Source organism: Sphaerodactylus townsendi, linkage group LG01 (genome assembly GCF_021028975.2).
Source record: "Sphaerodactylus townsendi isolate TG3544 linkage group LG01, MPM_Stown_v2.3, whole genome shotgun sequence".
In the NCBI taxonomy this organism is placed as follows: Eukaryota; Metazoa; Chordata; class Lepidosauria; order Squamata; family Sphaerodactylidae; genus Sphaerodactylus; species Sphaerodactylus townsendi.
Window position 1 is genome coordinate 62920829 of NC_059425.1, and position 20809 is coordinate 62941637.

Here is a 20809-nt window from a genome sequence, read left to right on the forward strand (position 1 = left end):
AGCTGCCCTACCTGTATACAGTCTCCATTCCCATGCTGACCATATGGCTTTATGAGTGGCCCATGCACACTCATACTTGCTTGCATGGAAGGGGTGCTGGGGATAAAAAACCTAGTGTGGTAATAACCTGAGGCCTTCACATTTATTAGAGATAACTTTCTTTAAACTTTAAAGCCATGTTGGGGCACTGAGCTAGAGAGTAGGAGATAAATCCAAATGCTGTACTTACCTGTTGCTGATTTGAATCCACTTCACTAAGTATAGCATATCTTTATGTATTAGTCTGAAATTTTAAATGGGTGACATAACCATGGGTGGGACTTAGATTGAAATCCTTAATGACCCTGTCTATGTTCTGTGACTGGAATGACAGCTCCCAGAATAGAATTATGGTCCCTGTGATTAAAATCAGTGCTCTGCAACTCACAAACCTTAAAGTTGAATGAAATACCTTATATTTTAATTAATTTTATATAATATTTCAGGAAGTTGTGTAGGTATCCCCAAGTCAACTCTACCTCAATAGTTATCCGGCTTATCAGCTGTTCTGTCTCCTTCCAGTGATGTTGGTCTGCCACCTTGTTCTGCTCAGTTAACAAGTATAAATACTGCCCTCCTCCCCCTGCCTTTTCTTCCTTAGAGCCTCACAGGGCCCCAGTCCACTCACTTCCTATTCTCCATGTTTTGGTCATGCTTGAGGTCCCTGGGCAATTTTGCCCACTTGACCATATGGCGTACCTAGGCAAACTGGAGCCCTGGGCAAAACCTGAGTTTGATGCCCCCCCCCCCATGGGCAGCCACCCTCCCCCACCGTGACCAAACAATGATTTTTTTCCACCAGGTCATTTCAAAGTCACCATCACATTATAGAACATCCCCTAACTCACAAATCTGAACATAGCAATGGGCCATGCCACACAGCAGAAGTAATTTTTAGAAAACATTTTCAAAATGCTTTCAAAATGTTTTATTACTGCTGTGAAAACATTTTATGGTGTTGTATCCAGTCCCCCCAATTGGGAGAAACAGCATCACTTTCAATGTTATTTAAATTGGGGACCCCAGATTCTCCCTTTAAGGTAGATTTAAAATGAGAATCTGGGCTCCCCAGTTTAAACAACATTGAAAGTGATGCTATTTTGGGGTGGATTCTCCCCCACCCTGAAACAGCATCCCTTTCAATGTTAAAACTGGGGACCTCAGATTCTCCCTTTAAATCCATGCCGAAGGGAATGGATTTAATAATAATAATAATAACAACAACAACAACAACAACAACCTTTATTAGGCATTGAGAGAATAAAGGAAAGAAAGAAAACAAGCATTGGCAGGAAGGGAGAGGATTTAAAAAGAGAATCTGGGGAAATTTAGGGGGTGCTTGTTGTTGGGGGTGCGATTATTAAGATAGCAGCACAAAATGTCAGAGTACCTTCGTAAGACCCCACTGATGATACCACCCAGGTTTGGTGAAGTTTGGTTAAGGGGGTCCAAAGTTATGGACCCTCAAAGATGTAGCCCCCATCTCCTATTAGCTCCCATTGGAAACAATGGGGGATGGGGGCACTCCCTTTGAGAGTCCATAACTTTGGACTCCCTACCAAACCTCACCAAACCCAGATCATATCATCAGGAGAGTCTTCCAAAAAATCCCTGAAATTTTGGTGCTGCTAGCCTAAAATCTGCGCCCCCTGCAGGCCAAAAACAGAAAAAACACTGAAAATACAAAATCCCCCACAAACGAACCTGCAATTTTGTCGCCCACCACAAGGTGGCGCCCTGGGCAGCTGCCCACTTTGCCCAATGGGAGGAACGCTTCACTTCTCTGTGAGAAATCTCATACTCTAGAGGTGATGTGTTCTTTCTTAAATCTTTTTATAGCACATCAGGCCATTTGCTCATCTTGACAAGTATTCTGACCACCTCTGGGTCGCTAGTATCTCTGACACAGGCAAACAGTTCTCTGCTTCCTGCCTTCCCTTTGCCATCTCTGACCTCCATCTCTTAACCTACTTACCCACCATTCACTATGACAATTACAGAAAGGATTCATAACGGAAAATTCACCCATCCAGTATTAACAATTGGTTTGATATCATCTGTAAAACACACACTGTTTCCAAATGAAATACTTTGGCAGTTTAATAGTGGCTGGTGGTAAGCAAGTTGCATGATACCATTGTCTGCAGCTGCAACAGAATACTATGCAGTCTTATTATGCGAAGTTGCCCTGGCATGACTCTTCTGGGCAGGTTCACCATCTGCTGGTATCTTTATCAGCTAACAATAAAAAGTACTATAGCAGAGGTACAGGCAGTTAGATAGTCATGGAAAGAAGCTGATGGTTTTTGGTAGGAACCTGGAAACTGTTTTTGTTACAGTCCCAGGAACCATGCATAGGGAGCATCATTCCAGTCTAGGGGCTGTCATTCCAGTTGGAGAACACTTAAGAGTCTGGGGGCCCATCATCCACACTGGGGGCTTTCATTGTAGTTCTAGATCACCGATTCTCTTCCTGTGAATTGTCATGCCAGTCCCAGAGCAGTTTATCTAGCTTCAGAGATCTAGTTCCACTCTGAGGCACATCATTTCAGTTTGCAGAACACTCATCTACTCCCAGGGATCGTCATTCCACTCTCCGGGCTTGTCATGGCAGTCTAAGAGTGGTCTATCTGTGCTAAGACACTGTCATTCAAAATCCATTCTGCGATAGCACTGCAACGTTTTTAATTTTGTAATATATTTCCATTGAGCCCATGATGAGAGCCGATCGGCATTCCTGGCTTTCATTAGATCCAGTGGGATTCCAGCCTCTCCGATTGTTCCCAATGGACAATCTTGTGGTTTGTTTTAGTACATTCCAAATGAGCCCTTCAGCACGAATGCATGCCTGAAGAGGCTGCGGTAGATGCAAATTTCCTTCCTTCCTTCCTTCCTTCCTTCCTTCCTTCCTTCCTTTCTCTCTCTCTCTCTCTCCCACACACACACACACACACACACACACACCGCTTCCTAGTGCAGTCAGTTCACAATTTCAGTGATGTACATATACATGTGGGTCAGCTACACAACACGTTTTACCCTACGCCTCTCATGAGCCACAGCCAGGATGTCTTGACTTAGGACAGAGGTAGCATGACTTTGAGAGGGGGGGGGGGTTCTCCCGAGGGAAGAAGGGAGCCTGTCTCTTTAAGCGTCTCGGCCGGAGAAGGAGGCGGCATCGAAGCCACAGGAAGTGCCCCCTCCCGGAGCTGAGGCCCAAGATGGCGGCGCTGGCAGTGGCTGAGCGGCTCCTGGCGGAGGGGGAAGGAGGCGCGATGGACCCGGCGCGGTTGTCGCCTCCGCCGCCTCCACAGTCCCGAGGGGAAGCGCAACCCCTGGAGCAGCTGCCGCAGAGCAACACCCTGGTGGGGCTGCCCATTGTCGCCATCGAGAGCATCCTCGGCTTCCTCTCCTACGACGAGACCAGCCAGCTCCGCCTGGTGAGGGGCTGGGTCATTGCGGGGCGGGGGGGGGGAGTTGAAGGAGATTGAGAACAGCCAGGCGGGGGCGGGGGCGGGGGCGGGGGGGGGGCGGCGATCGGAGGGCATTGCAGTGAAAAGAAGACAAAAGTATTTGCCCCCCCCCCCCCGCCCCACGGGACGGCCAGTGCTTCCAATAGATTCACATCGAATTAATAACTAGTCTTTTAATTCTCTTCTTGATTGGTGGTGGGCTGGGATCGATAAAAGCGGGAAGGAAAAGCAAATGTTGTGTTGGTAGTGCGGGAACTGCGTGACCTCTTGCTTTTTTGCTATTCGGGGGGGGGGGTGAACGCCACGTGTTGCAAACCTCTCGTGGTGGAGCTTCTGGCCTTCGTTTTGTACCCTTTCCCTTAACTGAAGACGGGTGCTTAGGGACTGAGCACACAGGGCTTCTCGAGTCGAATCATATGGTCACCATCCGTCTAGGAAATCTGGCTAGGATCTTGTGTTTTAGGGAAGGCATTTCTGTCTTCTGCACCCTACAAGGATGTTCTGCAGTTTGAGTTTTTCTGTGTTTTACTGGTGGATATGTTTAGCATCATCTCCAGAACTGTCCTTTCCCATTTGTATTAGGGTTCTTCTTCGAGGCTTCCTTAACAATACAAAAAAGTAAGGTGCAGACAAGATGTGTCTTGGGCCTGTATGCAGTGCCTATGGCAATTTCTTTCAGTGTATGAGATTCTTTCATTAGTTAAGCATAATCCCACTAATTTGCTAAATTGGGGCAAGTAAACTGTAATAGAACCTGAGCTCAGAAGACAGTTACTTCATCCAAGGTGAAAAGGAACAGCTTTAAAGCAATAAGAATGAATTTATGGGATAATAAAATAATAATAATAATCCTTAATATATTCCTTTAGATTATTTTTAAAGGAGCAATATACTGGAATTATTTAGAATGTAAAAATAACAAAGTAGAACTATAATAAAGTTTATGTAATTCTACCTAACCTCTCTCGTTTTTGTTCAGTCATATTAGGCTATCTGTGAAGTGAAACCTTAACAATTGCCACCACTTCCCTGTAGCAACACTAAAATATTCTTGTTTTGCAGGCACCTGTAAATAGTGATTATCTTAGTACAGCAGTCATCTAGGCTTTCTCTGAATACCTTTGTCACAGTGGCTTCTTCCAATAATTTTGGTGCCTTTATGTGGGGAATCATATCACTGACTATTGATGACAATTGACATTTGCTTCCTGATACCTTTTTATGACAGTATGTGACTATGCCAGTTTTGCTTGCTTCATTTTTTCAGTTGGTATGTAAAGACCTACAGGCAATACAATACACAAATTAACTAACTCAAAAAGCTGTAGAAATCTGACCTATCATAAAAGACTTTCAGTTTTAATGTTTCTAACAGCACTGCAACTTTTTGAAAAAAAGAAACATAATATCTTGGTGAACATCATTAATATGCATCTCAGAATGCTTGGTTCTCTCACTGTGACATTGCCTTTTGTAATCTTGGAAGGGATTGTTATTTAACTTCTCTTAAACGTCATTATTATTATTAGTATTTGATTCCCTGGTGCAGAGGACTGATGTTGTGATAGCTGCTTCTTCACTGTGATATTTAAAACTAGACTTTGTAAATTTTTAAAGCATGCAAGAAAGTTGCAGCAAGTGTGTAGTTAACTTTGTAAAGCTTCTGCCAAACTCTCTGTTTAACTCATTTATTATGTACTTGAAGCCCATCATGCTGATGTAACTAAGCAACTGCACACTGTCCATTCTCTCTGAGCTTAGCAGTTGACATGAAGGGCCCTAATGAGGTTGCTTACTACTTTCCTCAGTGAAAGTAATTCTAGAGAGTCTGCTGTCTTCATAGTATTTAGTGTACATCTGATAAGATCAAATATCATATAGCTATCCAGTTTGCTTCCTTGCCCAACATTCATGTCACCTTTCGCTTCTTGGAGCCAAAATGTGGCTCCACGCCACGTGTTGTGATGTGGGAGGTGTGCTTCCCTGGTATACCTTGTATGTATTTGGTGCTGTTGAACTAAGCACAAGCCTGTCCTGCAACTTGCCTGATTTATAGAGTTATGTTGAGGCTTAACCTTTGCTTGCTCAAGACAAAGTGCTGGCCCTGCCCCCATACCCTCATTTCACTTAGCCTCTTGTCCTTTGTATTTGTATTTGTACCATGCAATTTCAGTTTTGGCTGTGACTCTTTCTGCTTGCGATTCTGGGGTAATTTGGGTCATGCCATTTGTTCTACAGAATAAGTTAAGGGCTTATTTGGGACCATCATCTTCTATTAAAGCTTAGACTTAAATAATTCTCTGTCATTAAAGCAAAACGTGCATTTGACTACTGGAGTTCCTCAGGCTTAAAGAGATATGAAGAATTGCAGATGAAGAATTTGGTTTAGCAGAGAAGCCAATGAAAACTAGACGTCTGAACAAGTTTCTGGTTATAGGTAAACTTTTGTATAACAAATGTCAGGCATCTTATCTGTCAAGTGAATTCATGGTAGAACAGCAGCTGGCATGTTTTTCCTGTTCAGATTTGTGGTTATTATCACAATAGCCATAAAAATGGAATTCATCAAACAGATTAGTACCATCAACTAAGCTGGTCATTACCCTTCTGATCCACTGTCCAACCGACACTGTCCCATTTGCTCTTGTAAAATATATATCTTCTTGCTGTATCTTTAAGAAGCCTTATAACTGCACCCTCTGTAGTTTCACTCAAATACTGGTCGAGATCCAAATAACTATGTACCAAGATTTACATGCTGCAGCGGATCTAGACAGGAACTTTTCAGGCTGTATGGCATACTTTTGTCAAAAGTAGGAAGAACTTTGGTATAGTGTTGAACATGGATTGAGGGCCTGTTTTAAAAATACCAATTCCTGTTAGACATTCCTGAGACCTTGGACATACCCGAAGGAGTTCTATGGATCCCAGCAATTATGTATTTTCTTTTTTTGAAATTGTGATCTCGGTTGCTGGAAAGCTGCTTCCAGTATACAAGAAAGTTCATGACTTTTTAATGTTTCTGGTATGTTCTTCAGCTACTGTAGGTCATCTAGAAAACAGAGGCCGTGGCATACAAATAAAATTTATTACCCAAACAGTGTCTTGTTAACAAAACTTGTAGTAAAACTCAGTAATGAAGCAGTGTACCTTTATGTGCCCCAGGATGTTCCGGGATATTACAGTAGAGTGATTGAAGATACTAATTCTGAATTAATTTTATCAAGGAGAATGTGAAATAAGAGGCCACATTTAGAAGAAAATGTCAACTAACCTGGAAATTCGACACTCTTGAGGCATGATAATTTACAATATGCAGGTTATGCCAATCCTGGTAGTTCTGTTTCAAGTAGTACCGTAGCAATTGCTGCATGGTTTGGCACAGTCCTCTAGTGGGTTGTATGCTTGATTCTCAAAACTGCTTTCTCTACAAGCTTCCTGTGAACAAAAGTTTACATTTCTGTTTATACTTCATTGCTTAGTGAACCACCATAGTCCAACAGTGTGTGGTATGTATGTACATGTACAAATTAGAATCCTTTCAGTCAATTGTTTTATGGGGAAAGTGAGAAGGAGAGGACTGAGGTCACTAATCCTGAGTTGCTGATTAGTGACTGCCATTTTCTTGGATTTTTAAAGATCTTTCTATGTCCAGCCATTGGTGCTGAATGGGCAGGGGGAGCTGCCCATGTGGAACCAACTTCTGCATACATTTCTTCTTATGGGTGCAGAAACATTCTCAGAAGCCTTCTTCTGTACATAAAGTATTTATTTATTTATTTATAATTAATTTTATATACCGCCCCTCCCCCGAAGGGCTCTGGGCGGTGAACAACATAATCATAACAGTAATAGCATTAAAATCCCAGTTAAAACAGCGAATTAATAAAATTACAGCGGCATCTGACAAAATTTCATAAAACATAATACACCCATCCTGGAAGCAGACCCAAAAAACTGAGGGCCCCCATAGAAATTAAGGGCCCAAAGCATAAAAAAGAGGGGAGGAGTGGGGGGGGGCACTTCAGCCGGTGCGGCCCCTCCAAAGCATGATGGAACAATTAGGTCTTACAGGCCCTCTGGAACTCTCCAAGATCCCGCAGGGCCCGGATAGCTGGTGGTAAAGTGTTCCACCAGGCAGGGGCCAGGGCTGTAAAAGGCCCTGGCCCGGTAGAGGCCAACCGCATCATCGAGGGGCTAGGGACAACCAGCAAGTTGGCCTCTGCCGAACGCAGAGGCCGCAAAGGGACATATGGGGTAAGACGGTCCCGAAGGTACGAAGGTCCCAGACCACGTAAGGCCTTAAAGGTGAGTACCCACACCTTATGAATGATTCGGAACTCAACCGGAAGCCAGTGCAAGCGACGCAACACAGGTTGAATGTGTTCTCTAAAGGCACCACCTGTGAGCACACGCGCCGCTGCATGTTGTACCAGTTTCAACTTCGGATCAGGCGTAAGGGAAGGCCAGCGTAGAAGCGAAGTTACAATAGTCTAGCCTAGAGGGGACCATTGCATGGAACACAGTGGCGAGGTCTGCCTGGGAGAGGAAGGGGCCAACCGCCGGGCCTGTCGAAGATGGAAGCATAGCCGAGGTTATATGGGCCACCTGGGTCTCCATTGAAAGAGGCGAATCCAGGTGGACCCCAGGCTGCGGACGGAGGAGGCTGGTGCCAATGAAGCCCCCTCCCACTCAGTGGCTGAAATCCCCCACCTCCCCGGCCCAGCCAAAGGATCTCCGTCTTAGTTGGATTCAGTTTTAACCTGCTCTGTTGCAACCATCCAGCAACCGCCTCCAAACAATGCTGTAGAGCTGCAGGGGCAGCGACTGTCCCCCCTCCATCAGCAGAATGAGCTGAGTGTCATCAGCATACTGGTGACAGATCAGCCCAAAGCTCCGCACCAACTGAGCAAGTGGTCGCATATAGATGTTAAACAATAGCGGGGAGAGCAATGCCCCCTGAGGCACACCGCAAGGAGGCGGGCACCTCTGGGAAGCTTGGTCCCCACACCACACTGCTGACTCCGGTCCCGGAGGAGCGAGACAATCCACTGAAGGACAGTGCCCCGCACCCCGGAGGCGTGCCAGGCGGTGGGCCAAAAGGTCGTAATGAGTCGACCATATCAAGCGCTGCGGTAAGATCCAATAATACCAGCAGCACCGATCCGCCTTGGTCAAGTTGCTATGCGGGCGTGTCCGTGATAAGCGGCGAGAACAGTCTCCGTCCCATGCCCAGCACGGAAGCGGACTGGAAGGGATCAAAAGCCTGTCGTCCTCCAGGAAGCCCTGAAGCTGCTCCAACACCACTCTTTCAATTACCTTCCCAGAAGCGAAGATTCGAGGCGAGTGCGTGGTGGCCAGATCTCCTGGATCTAGCTTGATGGTCTTTTAAGAGTGGGCGGACCACTGCCTCCCTTCAACCCACCCGGAAACTCTTTCCAATTACCTTCCCAGACAAGCGAAGATTCGAGGCAGGTGAGTGGCCAGATCTGCTGGAACTAACGATGGTCTTTTCAAGAGTGGGCGGACCACTGCCTCCTTCAACCCACCCGGAAAGACTCCTTGCTCAAGGGAGCCATTGATGATCTTCAACAGGTGGGGTCGTAGCTCCCCCTGGCAGGCTTTAATAAGCCAGGAGGGGCACGGATCCAGAGGACAAGTAGTAGGTCTAACAGCAGCCAGGGCCCTGTCGACACTGGCTTCAGAGAGCAGGGAAAACTGGGCCAAACAAGGGCCAGAAGACGGCAAGGGAGCCTCTAGTTCGCTAATTGTATTCAACACAGTAGGAAGGTCCTGGCGGAGCGACGCGACTTTATCTGCAAAAAAGCTCATAAATGCCTCACAGCTAATAGCCAATTGAGAATTTGTAGACCCTGCGGGTAATGAGGTCAAAGTCCGAATTAAACGAAACAGTTGTGCTGGGCGGGAGCTAGCAGATGCGAGAGAAGAGGAGAGGAAGGCTCTCTTCGCCTCTTTCGTCGCCATCTCATAGGCCTTCATAAATGTCCTATAGGATGTTCGCGTAGCTTCGTCACGAAGTTTCCTCCACACTCGCTCTAGTCGTCTGAGTTCCCGTTTCATATGGCGTAGCTCCTTCGGGACCGTACAGAACTATATCTGGGTAGAAAACTTCTGTCAACTTTTGCAGAATATTTAAGATAAATAACTGTTGTTGGAGAAGAAATTGCTTCTATAATTCTATAAATTCAGAGATTTTTGAGATTATTATTGGATATTTTGTGGAAGTCTGGTGGAATTATTGCTCCTTATTGTTCCTTTCTTTCAAATATTTTCCTATTAATACTTGATGATGTAACAGAAGGCAGAGGCTAACTTAATACATTTTAGAAATTGTGTGGTAAGGTTTCAATACCTTCCTAGATCAGGGGTCTGCAACCCGCGGCTCCGGAGCCGCATGCGGCTCTTTCATCCTTGTACTGTGGCTCCACATGGCTTGGGTTCTCTCAGCCTTCTTTGGAGAGCTGCTCTAAGGGTTAATGGGAAAAGTCCCCATTCCTAGAGAGGCACAGCCCGAGATGGCTATCTCAAGCCACTTCCGGCTTCCCTGTCCCAGCTGCCTGGTTGGCTGATGCCGGTGATGACGGGGCGGAGTCGGAGCACCACTGGTGGATCCTCTTGAACAGGTGAGCGGCGAAGGGTGGGAAATGGGAGGGAGTTGTAGGAGCGCAGATTTTCAGCGCAATCCTAACCTCAGTCTGCCCCCCTTGAATGGGGGGGTCAGGGATCGACCCTGCTTTGGGTAGCCTCATTTCCCCCTCCCTGGGTCCTTCTTGGGGGCGGGACCACATGGGGGACCCCAGCAGCGCCACTTTGCATTGCAGACCCCCCAGCAGCCCCGCTGGGCTCCAGGGGCTTTCCTGGCAGGTGATAGCTGGCTGAGTCCAGGTGAGAAAGATGATGTCAGGTTTTTATTACCTGCAGCCCTGCAAGGTTGCACTCGTCAGGGCTGTTTGATGGGGAGGCGGTGGTGGGTGGGAATTGTTTGTTTCTGCATTGCAAGAAAGGAAGGATGGATGACATGAAATCTTACAAATTAAAATCTATGGTGGCTCAGATTTTCATAGGCTGTATCTTCCTTTGGCAGAGTTGTGTGGCCAGTTTCATGCATTTAAAAAGGCTACAACAGTTTTAATCGCTGTTGTTCATTTTGGCTGCAGCGGTTAATGCATTTGTGTATCTGGTATTCATAGGAAAAATGACCCCATTACCTGATCACTTGGGTTACTTTTCTGTGCCATCTCCAGTTCTGTGTTCTCCACAGAGTTTTGCAACACCAGGTCATCCACAGGAAGGTCCAGTTGACATAAAGACACTGCTGCTTTTCCACCCACTTGGAGGGGGGTCTGGCCCCTCTTCCAGCCATGGTCAGATCCAGCTTTTGGCAGTAATCATTTTAAAATTACACTTCTGGCTTGCTGAATTCCTTTGTCTATATTGTTTTTGACAGAGTTAGCAGCGGTAGCACCTCTGAGCATGTGTAGAGTGCAGGATAAAGGACTGGAAACAAGTAGTTCAACCAAAGAAAAGTTGTCCATGATCCATAAGCCATGTAGTCTTTGGTGCTTGAGTTCGTTGTACCAGGAAAGCATTCCCTTTCCCGGTTCTCTGCGCAGGCTGCTGCCGTTTGGGTCACTGTTTACCTCGGAAACAGTTCCTGGCTAAATGATTAGTTGCTCCACAGGTATAACACGCACGCACAACATTAGCCTCTGCTGATCATCCAACATGGTCCTTGCTGCCTATATTGTTAACTGGAGGCTGGGATCGGGCACACAAATCCTTTTGCCCCTTCCATTCCAAAAGCCTCCCAGACATATAATCCAAAGTTAACTCTTCCTCTGGCACACTCTGTAATCCATCCACTAGCGGGTCCCATTGTGTGCTTAAAGAGGATAGCAAAATCAGAGCCTGCAGACTGTTATTGAAAATCAAACTTCTATCAGATAAATCTGCAAAAAGAGCTCTCATTTGCTGCAGGTGCGTTGTCACATCACTATCATGCAACTTCAAATTAAAGAGTCTACGCACCAATATCAACTTGGAACCTGCTATAGACCTCTGGTACAGCTCTTTCAGTGTAGTCCAATATTCCAAGGCTGTTGGTTTGTCCCGAAGAAACACCAATTGGCTGTTCTCCACTGCTAAGATTATAGCTGCTCTGGCCTTCTCATCAGCCTCCACCTCGTCCTCATCATCTGCATCTGGAGCCTTTTGGACAGCTTTCCAGAGCCCATCATGAATGAGGCAACTTTTAATCTTTTCCGCCCAGGACACATAATTGGACTCATTGAGCCGCTCAAACTGCAGTCCATGCATATGTCCCGCCATTTTCATTCCACTTGCTCCACCCACTAGGCAAAGTCACTCACCAGCGGGTCACTATGGCACTAGTGAACTCTGGGCCCATAACCTGACAGAGTTAGCAGCTGTAGCACCTCTGAGCATGTATAGAGTGCAGGATAAAGGACTGGAAACAAGTAGTTCAACCAAAGAAAAGTTGTATTAAAGTAGTTGCATATATACAGAGTATCCTTTAGTAAACTGACAGAGCCTCCGGCTTGAGACCTGCCCTCAGCAAGGACAATAGTACACTGCACCTTACCATATATATACAGTTCAAGAACCAATGATTACAGCAGTTACATACCATGTGACACTTAACAAGCAAATGAGGTATACTAGCTGACTCAGCAGGAACACAAAAGAAACACAGTCAGGCAGCTGTTACCAATTTGACTACTGACAGTTTTAATGTGCCATAAGCTGCTCACCTAGGAGGCCTGTTACAGATATGGTTATAACCCACCCCAAGATCTGTACCTTTCTCTGTGTTTTCAGGGGCCCACAAAAACTCTCCAGATGCTGCCAGAACAGCAGTGATTTTCAAGGCCTGGGCTCCTCACTCTGCACAAGCTCATTCTAGAGTGCCCTGCCTTTCACAAAGAGCCCTTTCCCCAGGGATCCTGCCAGCTTCTCCAGGATCAGTTGCTATACTGCACTGGGTAGCATTTTGATAACTTGCTTTACCTCCAGGGCTGTTCCTAATAATAATCAAGATTGTCCGTGTATGTTTTCTCCTTCATCTGCTCCTCACCGATAATTTGCAGTGAACTCTTGCTATACCCCCAAGATCCTTAGACTTGGAAGGGCTTTTTTCAGACTATATTGGATTTATTCCCTAGGAATAATATTATGGGTGGTTGTGAGACAAAAAGATAGTTTTTATTCATATTGTTTTTAACGTTCTTTAATATCGTAATCTGCCTTGAATTCCATAAGGGAGAAAAGCAGCTAATATTTAAATAATAATCACAAGCTAGAATACAGGTGTCCAGAATACTTTTGAAGGGGAGAAGAGGTATACAGCTCTGAGCTTAATGGGCCAGGCTAGCCACATCTCCTCAGATGTCAGAAGCTAAGCAGGGTTGGTCCTGACTAGTGTTTGGCTTGGAGACCACCAAGGAATATCAGGGGTGATATGCAAGGCAATGGTAAACCACCTCTTTTAGTCTCTTGCCTTGAAAACCCTACTGGGTTGTCATAAGTTGACTGCAGTTTGACAGCAATTGACCCGCATAAGCAGTATCAAACCTGAATTAATTAAGACTGTGTCAAGTCTTTGTCTGAAGCTTGTCCTGTCCCTCCCTTCCCAAACCTGAACCAGTGTGGTGTGGTTAAAAATGTCAGGCTAGTAACCAAAAGACCGAGGTTCAAATCTCCACTTGTGCCATGGAAGCTTACTGGGTGTCCTTGGGCCTGTAGTACTCTCTCAGCCTAACCTACTGCATCAGGTTGCAGGAGATAATGATATAAACTGCTGTGACTACTCATTGGAGAGAAAGGCAGGGTATAAATGACATTGTATAAACCCTAACAGTATGCATGAAGGTTTTACTTTTTCTGTTGCAGTGGTACTGTTCCATAAAAGCATTCACCAAAAGGAAGGATGGTGTTTAATCCTAGCCAGTGACTTCTAAAAGTGAAGGAATTTGCAATCAGTCTTCACAGCAGAAGACTTGCAGCTGATTTTTGCTTCCATCTTCTGCTAAAGTCTCTGGTTTTCTTCTTCCCTTTCCCTGCTATCAATTCCACAGATAGGAACATTGAAAAGAATGAGGGAGTATGCACAGCACCACTGTGAAACAAACTTCTTTTTGCCACTGCTAGGGGATATGTAGCAGACAAAAAACAGAATTCAGATTTATAACTGAAATCAGGCTTGCTACTCCTATTTATTGAAAACTATTCCAAACTCTGTCCCCTTCATCTTGAATGTCAGCAATCTGATACTCATCCAGATCATATTATTGAGAAGTAAGTATCATTGGCTTTAGTCAAGTTTGCTGCGAGACAAGTTATATGTTCAGTTGCAGCCCTGAATTTATGTACATGCGTTATATTGAAACACCATTGATCCATCAAGCCAAGTATTGTTCACTCTGGCTTGCTGTGAATTTCAGGGTCTTAGCATGCCATGCTACCAGATATCCTTTTACCTGAACATGCCAGCATCTCTGTGTTTATTATCTTATTGTCAGTGAAGCAAATCCAAATGGACTGTAAACAGATATTTTATCTTTAAAAGTGAGCTGTAAGCCCTGGTCACTAGATTGTAAGGTGCTACAGAACTTGGTGTTCATTGAAAACCTGTCTATCCTGTATATACTGTTAAATACAATCTTGATAGCAAGCTCAAATACTGTACATAAAGTACTTGTTGTGGTACAAATTCTCCCAAAAGAAAATAAAAGTGAATGGCCCAAATACCTTCTGATTTTTTAAAAGAAATTTGCTTCTATTTAAAATGTACATTTTCTACAGTTTTTGAGCTGGTTTAAAGTGATATATTTACTGACCAAGTTTGAGGAAACAGGTCAAAAATGACAAAAATAGTTTAAAAGTAAAAATTATGTCATATATTTGGGTGCTGTGTGGTTTCCGGGCTGTATGGCCGTGTTCTAGCAGCATTCTCTCCTGACATTTCGCCTGCATCTGTGGCTGGCATCTTCAGAGGATCCTCTGAAGATGCCAGCCACAGATGCAGGCGAAACGTCAGGAGAGAATGCTGCTAGAACACGGCCATACAGCCCGGAAACCACACAGCACCCAAGTGATTCCGGCCGTGAAAGCCTTCGACAATACATATGTCATATATTCATTAAATGGGTAGGGGTGAATGTAGTGATCACTGGTGTATTTTGTTATAATAAAAATCTGTTTCCCTTTTATGAAAATTATTGGCATAACTCCAATCAATTTAGGTAATATTACAGGTAATTTAATGGTGGGACTGAGTTTTACAGCCTGGTAGAAGAAAACAATTGGCTATCAAGCCCAACCACAATTTGTGGATGCCTGCCCAGTATGTTTTGGTTTGCACTTGTTTATCTTTTCACTCAGTTTAGAACTTCTTACCTCTGTTTAGGACTTACCTTTCTGAATAACTGGGTGCCAGTCTGCAAACCTCACTGCCTTGTTTCTGACTTGAGGATGCTTAAGACTGTAATTTGGTAGAATTGGTCTCATAAATTCTTGTGGGAAAAGCTTTATATGGCCGGGGTGGGTGGATTTCAGCTGTGACTGCAATACTGTGCTTTGACACTAGATGGCAGCTTATTCCTACAACTTGGTGGTATCCAACCCTTAAGAAAGTCGACTTCATTTCAGCTCTGGGTGAGGAAGTTGGATGCAGTTAAATAGCCTGAGATCTTGGTGTTGTACTAGAACTTTGTTGTGATGCCCTCAGAGGGCACGATACTTATCTAAACCTTTGGGAGAAAGGGGCAGCAGTCTTTGTGTGGCCTTTGCAGGATGTTAATAAATGTGGGTTCTGCACAGGGAATAAAGATTTTAGAAATCTATGGTTTCTAGGCACTTTGGAGCCTTAAGTGTCTAATATTTTTCCAGCTCTTCAGGACAGCTGAAAAGTAAAGTTAAAGATTAAATGGTGGTTCTTTGCAGCACTGTTCTCAACCCCTCCTCTGCTTTCTTTGCCAGTGGGGGAAAATGGGGATGGCAGAACAGTAGCTTGGATCCAGAAATCTCTCAGCATATGTTTTGCCAAAGTGCAGACTTATAAAATATGAGCACTGGTATATTTAAGACCCAACGTTCTACTAAGATTTAAAGGGTTTTTGTGTGTGTGTATTTCATAACTTTTCCAATTCAGGCATCTTTTAGAACTATCTAGTTGGGCTCCTCTGAATATGTTTTTTGAACCTTTAAAGCGTACTGCTTCTTGTTACAAGAGGCTACGTTTGTGGTGGAAATTATAACTTTGGAAATTTGCTGTTCAGAGGGTGGTGCGAAGCTGCAGTGGAAATTCACATTAATAAGTGGGTAGAAAACAAGCCATCAGGGCAAGCATCACGTACCTTTTTCGATTGCTTGCCAATCTGGTTTTAAGCAGGAACATTTCCTTCAGATGTTGCAATGCTGGCGTGGTTGGAATTAATTAAGATTGCTTCCCTTGCGGAATGAAACAAATGGCAGCAGTCCAAGAGCACAGAACACTTTCCATAGGCAGCGTCCCTTCTGTATTGCCTTTTGGGACTCTTACTTCTTTCTGATGATGAATACACTCTGGCATTCTCTCTGTTCCAGTAGTTCTCAAGCTTCTTGTACTGCGGCTCACTTTCAAATGTAGACTGACGGTTAAGGACTAACGTGCAAAGTAACCTCATGCTATACCTCCCCCCCTCCCCCAATCATAGAATGCATGAAACTAGCATCAGTGGGTATTGTGAACAACTTTACATTTTATCTGATTACGTCTGCAGGCTCATCTCCTCTGTTGGTCAGAACCTGCTTTATGCTGTTACCTGTGACAAAACAAAGCCCCCCCCCGGCTGTTGCCAGCATGCATTCCTTCCATTTATGGTAAAGTCTGTAACAGGAAATGTAGAACTGATTAAGACCCTGAACTGATGTCGTCACAGCATTTCATATTCCCAACTTCAAGAGTTTGCTACAGATCTCTGCATGCAAAACTTTGCAAAAAAGATGTATTTCCATCTTAAGATTTATTTATTTTATTTATTTTTCATACTTTTATCCCACCCAATTCCCCACAGGGCTCAGGGTGGAACATAACCACTTAAAAATAGAATACATTTAAAACAACAATAAAATAATTAAATACAATAAATACAATAAAATACAGTATAGCAAACAACAACCTAGTCAAATACAGGAGGCCAACTATGATGAAATCTGACCCGGCTGGCTTGATGAAAACGCCTGGCAGAATAGCTCCATCTTGCAGGCCCTGCAGAATTGGTTTAGATTCCGCAGGACCCGGTTCTCATTAGGGAGCTTATTCTACCAGGTTGGGGCCAGGACAGTAAAAGCCTTGGAATCCCTGCCATCTTGCCCTGGGACAAATGTAAACCTGTTAGAGGACACGCTTAATGGCAAGAGGACATCACACAAAGTCATTCAAATTGCCATCCAGCTGAAGATCACTATGCCTTATTTGTCTAGGTCAGTACCAGAAAACCAAGACAGAAGCATTTCTATTTTTTGTTACCCCCATTTCTAATATTTATGTTACCAGTGTACAATTCTGCAAAGGAGAAGAGCCACAAATATCTTATAGGGCAGAGGTAAACATCAAGACATTGTTTTACCATGCTTTGCAGAATAATCTCGCATGGCCTCTGGCATACGGATCAAATCGTGGAATCAGTCAACGTTCGACATACTAGTGGTACTGATGTCGAAGTTGTGCAAGACAATATTGGTTATTTGCCCACCATAAGTGCTTCTGCAACCATGTCATGGTGGATAAAAATCATTGATTGTTATTCACCATGGTCTAAAGGAGTGAATTTAGTTCAGAAGATGAAGGCAAGGAGAAGACATTTGAACTGCTGGCAGAATTTGTTTTTTGTGTTACACTTCATGGAAGTACCCACGGTGAAAGGATAGAACCAGGAAATTTCTATCAAAAATGCTGAAGATGAAAGTGAGGAACAAATTTTTGCCTGCTGCTAAATGATATTGCATTCAGTTCTTGGTGTAACACTGGAAGATTCCTTAGTACATGAAGAGCTTGAAAATGGAAGCACTTTTCAAAACAAGTAGGGAAGATTCCTCGGAGGCAAATTGAGGTGCACCAGCCCTGGTTGATTAAGGGGGCACAAAATATTTGGTAGTGCATAGTCTCTGCAGTTCTCAGAGAAACCCAGGCCCCTCTTTCTGGGATTCAGGAGAATTGGACAGTTCTTCTGATATGAAAGAAGGGGAAATATCCAAGAGGGGGGTAATAGGGCCTTAGGTCCTAAATGCCTCTTTATTCAAAACTATCAGGAATTATTAGCCATGACTGTGATACCACTGGATCTTGTAGAACCCCCAGAAACAGGTGGAAAACAATCAAACCAAAAGGGAATAAAGATTCCCCCCCAGGTTACCTGATATGGAAAGAGTAGTAGTTCCATTTACCGAATTCTTTGAGACTCAGTTGAAAGACGAATGTTCAAACTGTCTCTTCTGTAAACAAACCCCCAAAAGATTTTATTCTCTCCTTAACCATGCTATGGATATTTTACAAGTATGATTAGTAAATGCTCCTGTAGTAGCAGATCTCTCAGGAGTCCAACCTCAACCTTTTAATTCCAACAAGAGGGACAAAACCCAGCAAAGGAGAGCACCACCAAATTTCTGCAAGTGGGAGGAAGATTAACTCACGTTCTTCCCTAGTGGAGTTGGTCAAATGTGAACCAGTCAGTACTGATCATAATAAAAAGGGGATACTTAATAAAATTCAAATGGCTACCACCAGACCAGTTTCTATTCAATCCCTATTTCTTTTAGCAATGGTGAAGGAAATCGAACAAACCCCTGAGGACAGTTCATAATCGGGAACCTGCTGTATGGACTCAGTGTCTGTTAAATGACAAATGGCTTCCATAGTGCACAAATATTTCAGGAGCTCTTGTAAGATGGTGTTGACCAAAAATTACAGGCAAATACACTACACAGATAAGTAGCAGGCCACAGATTGAGGGATACTCAATATCCAGGCACTCTCATATTGTGCAGTTTCTTAAAGGAGTAGTCCAAGTTAACTCTTTGGTCACTCATAGATTTCATTCTTAGAGACCATGTGTAGTCAGCATGTACGCAACCACTATTCAAACCTCTGAAAGAAGTTCCTTGATTTAGAATTAAAGTTTTGATCCTGACAGCAGTCATTTTGACCAGAAAGGACTCAGAATTAGATGTCATATTTATTTATCTATTTATTTATTTATCTATTTATTCATTCATTCATTCATTCATTCATTCATTCATTTATTTTTTCTTTCAACTTATATACCGCCCAACCCCCGAAGGGCTCTGGGCGGTGAACAACATAACATTCAAATACAGATAAACATAAAATCAAATGTAAGTTAATCTCTAAATAATATAAATTAAAATGCAGCAATTAATACATAACATAACAATGCCCGCAATATCCCTCTTAAACCCTCCTGAGAGGAGAAAAGAAAGGGTGGGTCCAACAGATGGTAATGGACCCTAATTCCATAAAAATGGAAAAGGGGGGGCACTTTCAGTGGCTGGACACTCCAAAAGCTCGGCGGAACAACTCCGTCTTGCAGGCCCTGCGGAAATCACCAAGATCCCGCAGGGCCCGAACAGCTGGAGGAAGAGTGTTCCACCAGGCAGGGGCCAGGGCTGTAAAGGTCCTGGCCCGAGTGGAGGCCAGCCGCATCATGGAGGGGCCAGGGACTGTCAGTAAATTGGGACACATGGGGTAATGCGGTCCCGAAGGTATGAGGGTCCCAGGCTGTGTAAGGCCTTAAAGGTAAGCACCCATACCTTGAAGATGATTCGGAAATCAACTGGGAGCCAGTGCAGGCGACACAATATTAGTTGAATATGGTCACGGAAGGCGCCCCCCCCCCCCGTGAGCAAGCGGGCCGCCGCATTTTGGACCAGTTGCAACCTGCAGATCAGCCTCAAGGGTAGGCCCGCGTAGAGCGAGTTACAAGAGTCCAGCCTGAAGGTGACCGTTACGTGCATCACTGTGGCCAGGTCCGTGTGGGAGAGAGGAAGGGAGCCAGCCGCCGGGCCTGACGAAGATGGAAAAATGCAACCCGGGTTGTATGGGCCACCTGGATCTCCATTGAAAGAGACGAATCCAGGTGGACCCCCTGGCTGCGAACGGAGGAGATCGGCGCCAATGAGACCCCCTCCCACACCGGCGGCTGAAAATTTCCAACCTCCCCCCCACGACCAAGCCAGAGGATCTCCGTCTTCGATGGATTAAGTTTTAACCTGCTCTGTTGTAACCAACCAACAACCGCCTCCAAACAATGCTGTAGAGCTGCAGGGGTGACGACCTTTCCCCCCTCCATCAACAGAATGAGCTGAGTATCATCAGCATACTGATGACATATCAGCCCAAAGCTCCATACCAGCTGAGCAAGGGGTCGCATATAGATATTAAATAACCCCATATTTACCAGGAAAGGTCTGGGCATATTTCAAAAGGAGAGTGACCCTAAAAATGGATCCCACATTTAACTCAAAGGTCAATACTTCCTTTCACTGTTCTCAGGAAACACTGTTATCTTCATTCTACCCAAAGCCATGTCATTCCAAAGAAAAGGAGTGGACATAGACCATAACAGAGCCTTGAAGATCTACATCAGGCACACAGCAACAATTGTATGAAATGGACTCCCTCTTTATTTCATGGAAGCAAGTCATATAAGGGACGAACTTGTCCAGATCAGAAATAAGTAGGACTCTGAGACTGCTTACCAAGCCTACAGGATTCAGGTACCTACAGCCTACTCCATAGTGCTGTGATTAATGCAACATTGGGACACCAAAGCTGCTGCTGAAGAGATGTGTAAACGAGTCACATGGTTATTACCGTTGACGTTCATTAAGCACTACAAAATGAATACCCTTGTATCAGCTGACTTGGGTATTACAGCAAGTGGTACAGGTCAGTGGTGGGATTCAGCAGGTTTGCACTACTTTGGCAGAACCGGTTGTTAAAATGGTGCTTGTAAACAGCCAGTTGTTAAATTATTTGAATCCCACCACTGGTACAGATGGACTAAATAATTCCCATCTGGTGTGAAATACCATTACGTCTGAATGTCCCAAGTCAAGATGCACTTAACTTGAGGGTTCTTTCTGCTCCCATGAAGTAAGGGCATCTTGTTTCATCCCAGTTGGGAGGATTGACATGCTATTTTCTGTATTTTCTGTGTTCTGTTTCGATTCCTGTCTTAACAAGTTACTTGCATGGT

General features: G+C 44.4%; 1 protein-coding gene across 1 annotated transcript in view; it reads left to right on the forward strand.

Moving 5' to 3' along the window:
• The first annotated feature begins 3228 nt into the window (after nt 1-3228).
• FBXO28 (F-box protein 28) overlaps nt 3229-20809 on the forward strand; it is a 37327-nt gene continuing 19746 nt past the window's right edge. The window contains exon 1 of the mRNA XM_048504358.1: nt 3229-3479. Coding sequence (XP_048360315.1) covers nt 3261-3479 — 219 coding nt within the window. The 5' untranslated portion in view covers nt 3229-3260. The remainder of the gene's footprint in view (nt 3480-20809) is intronic.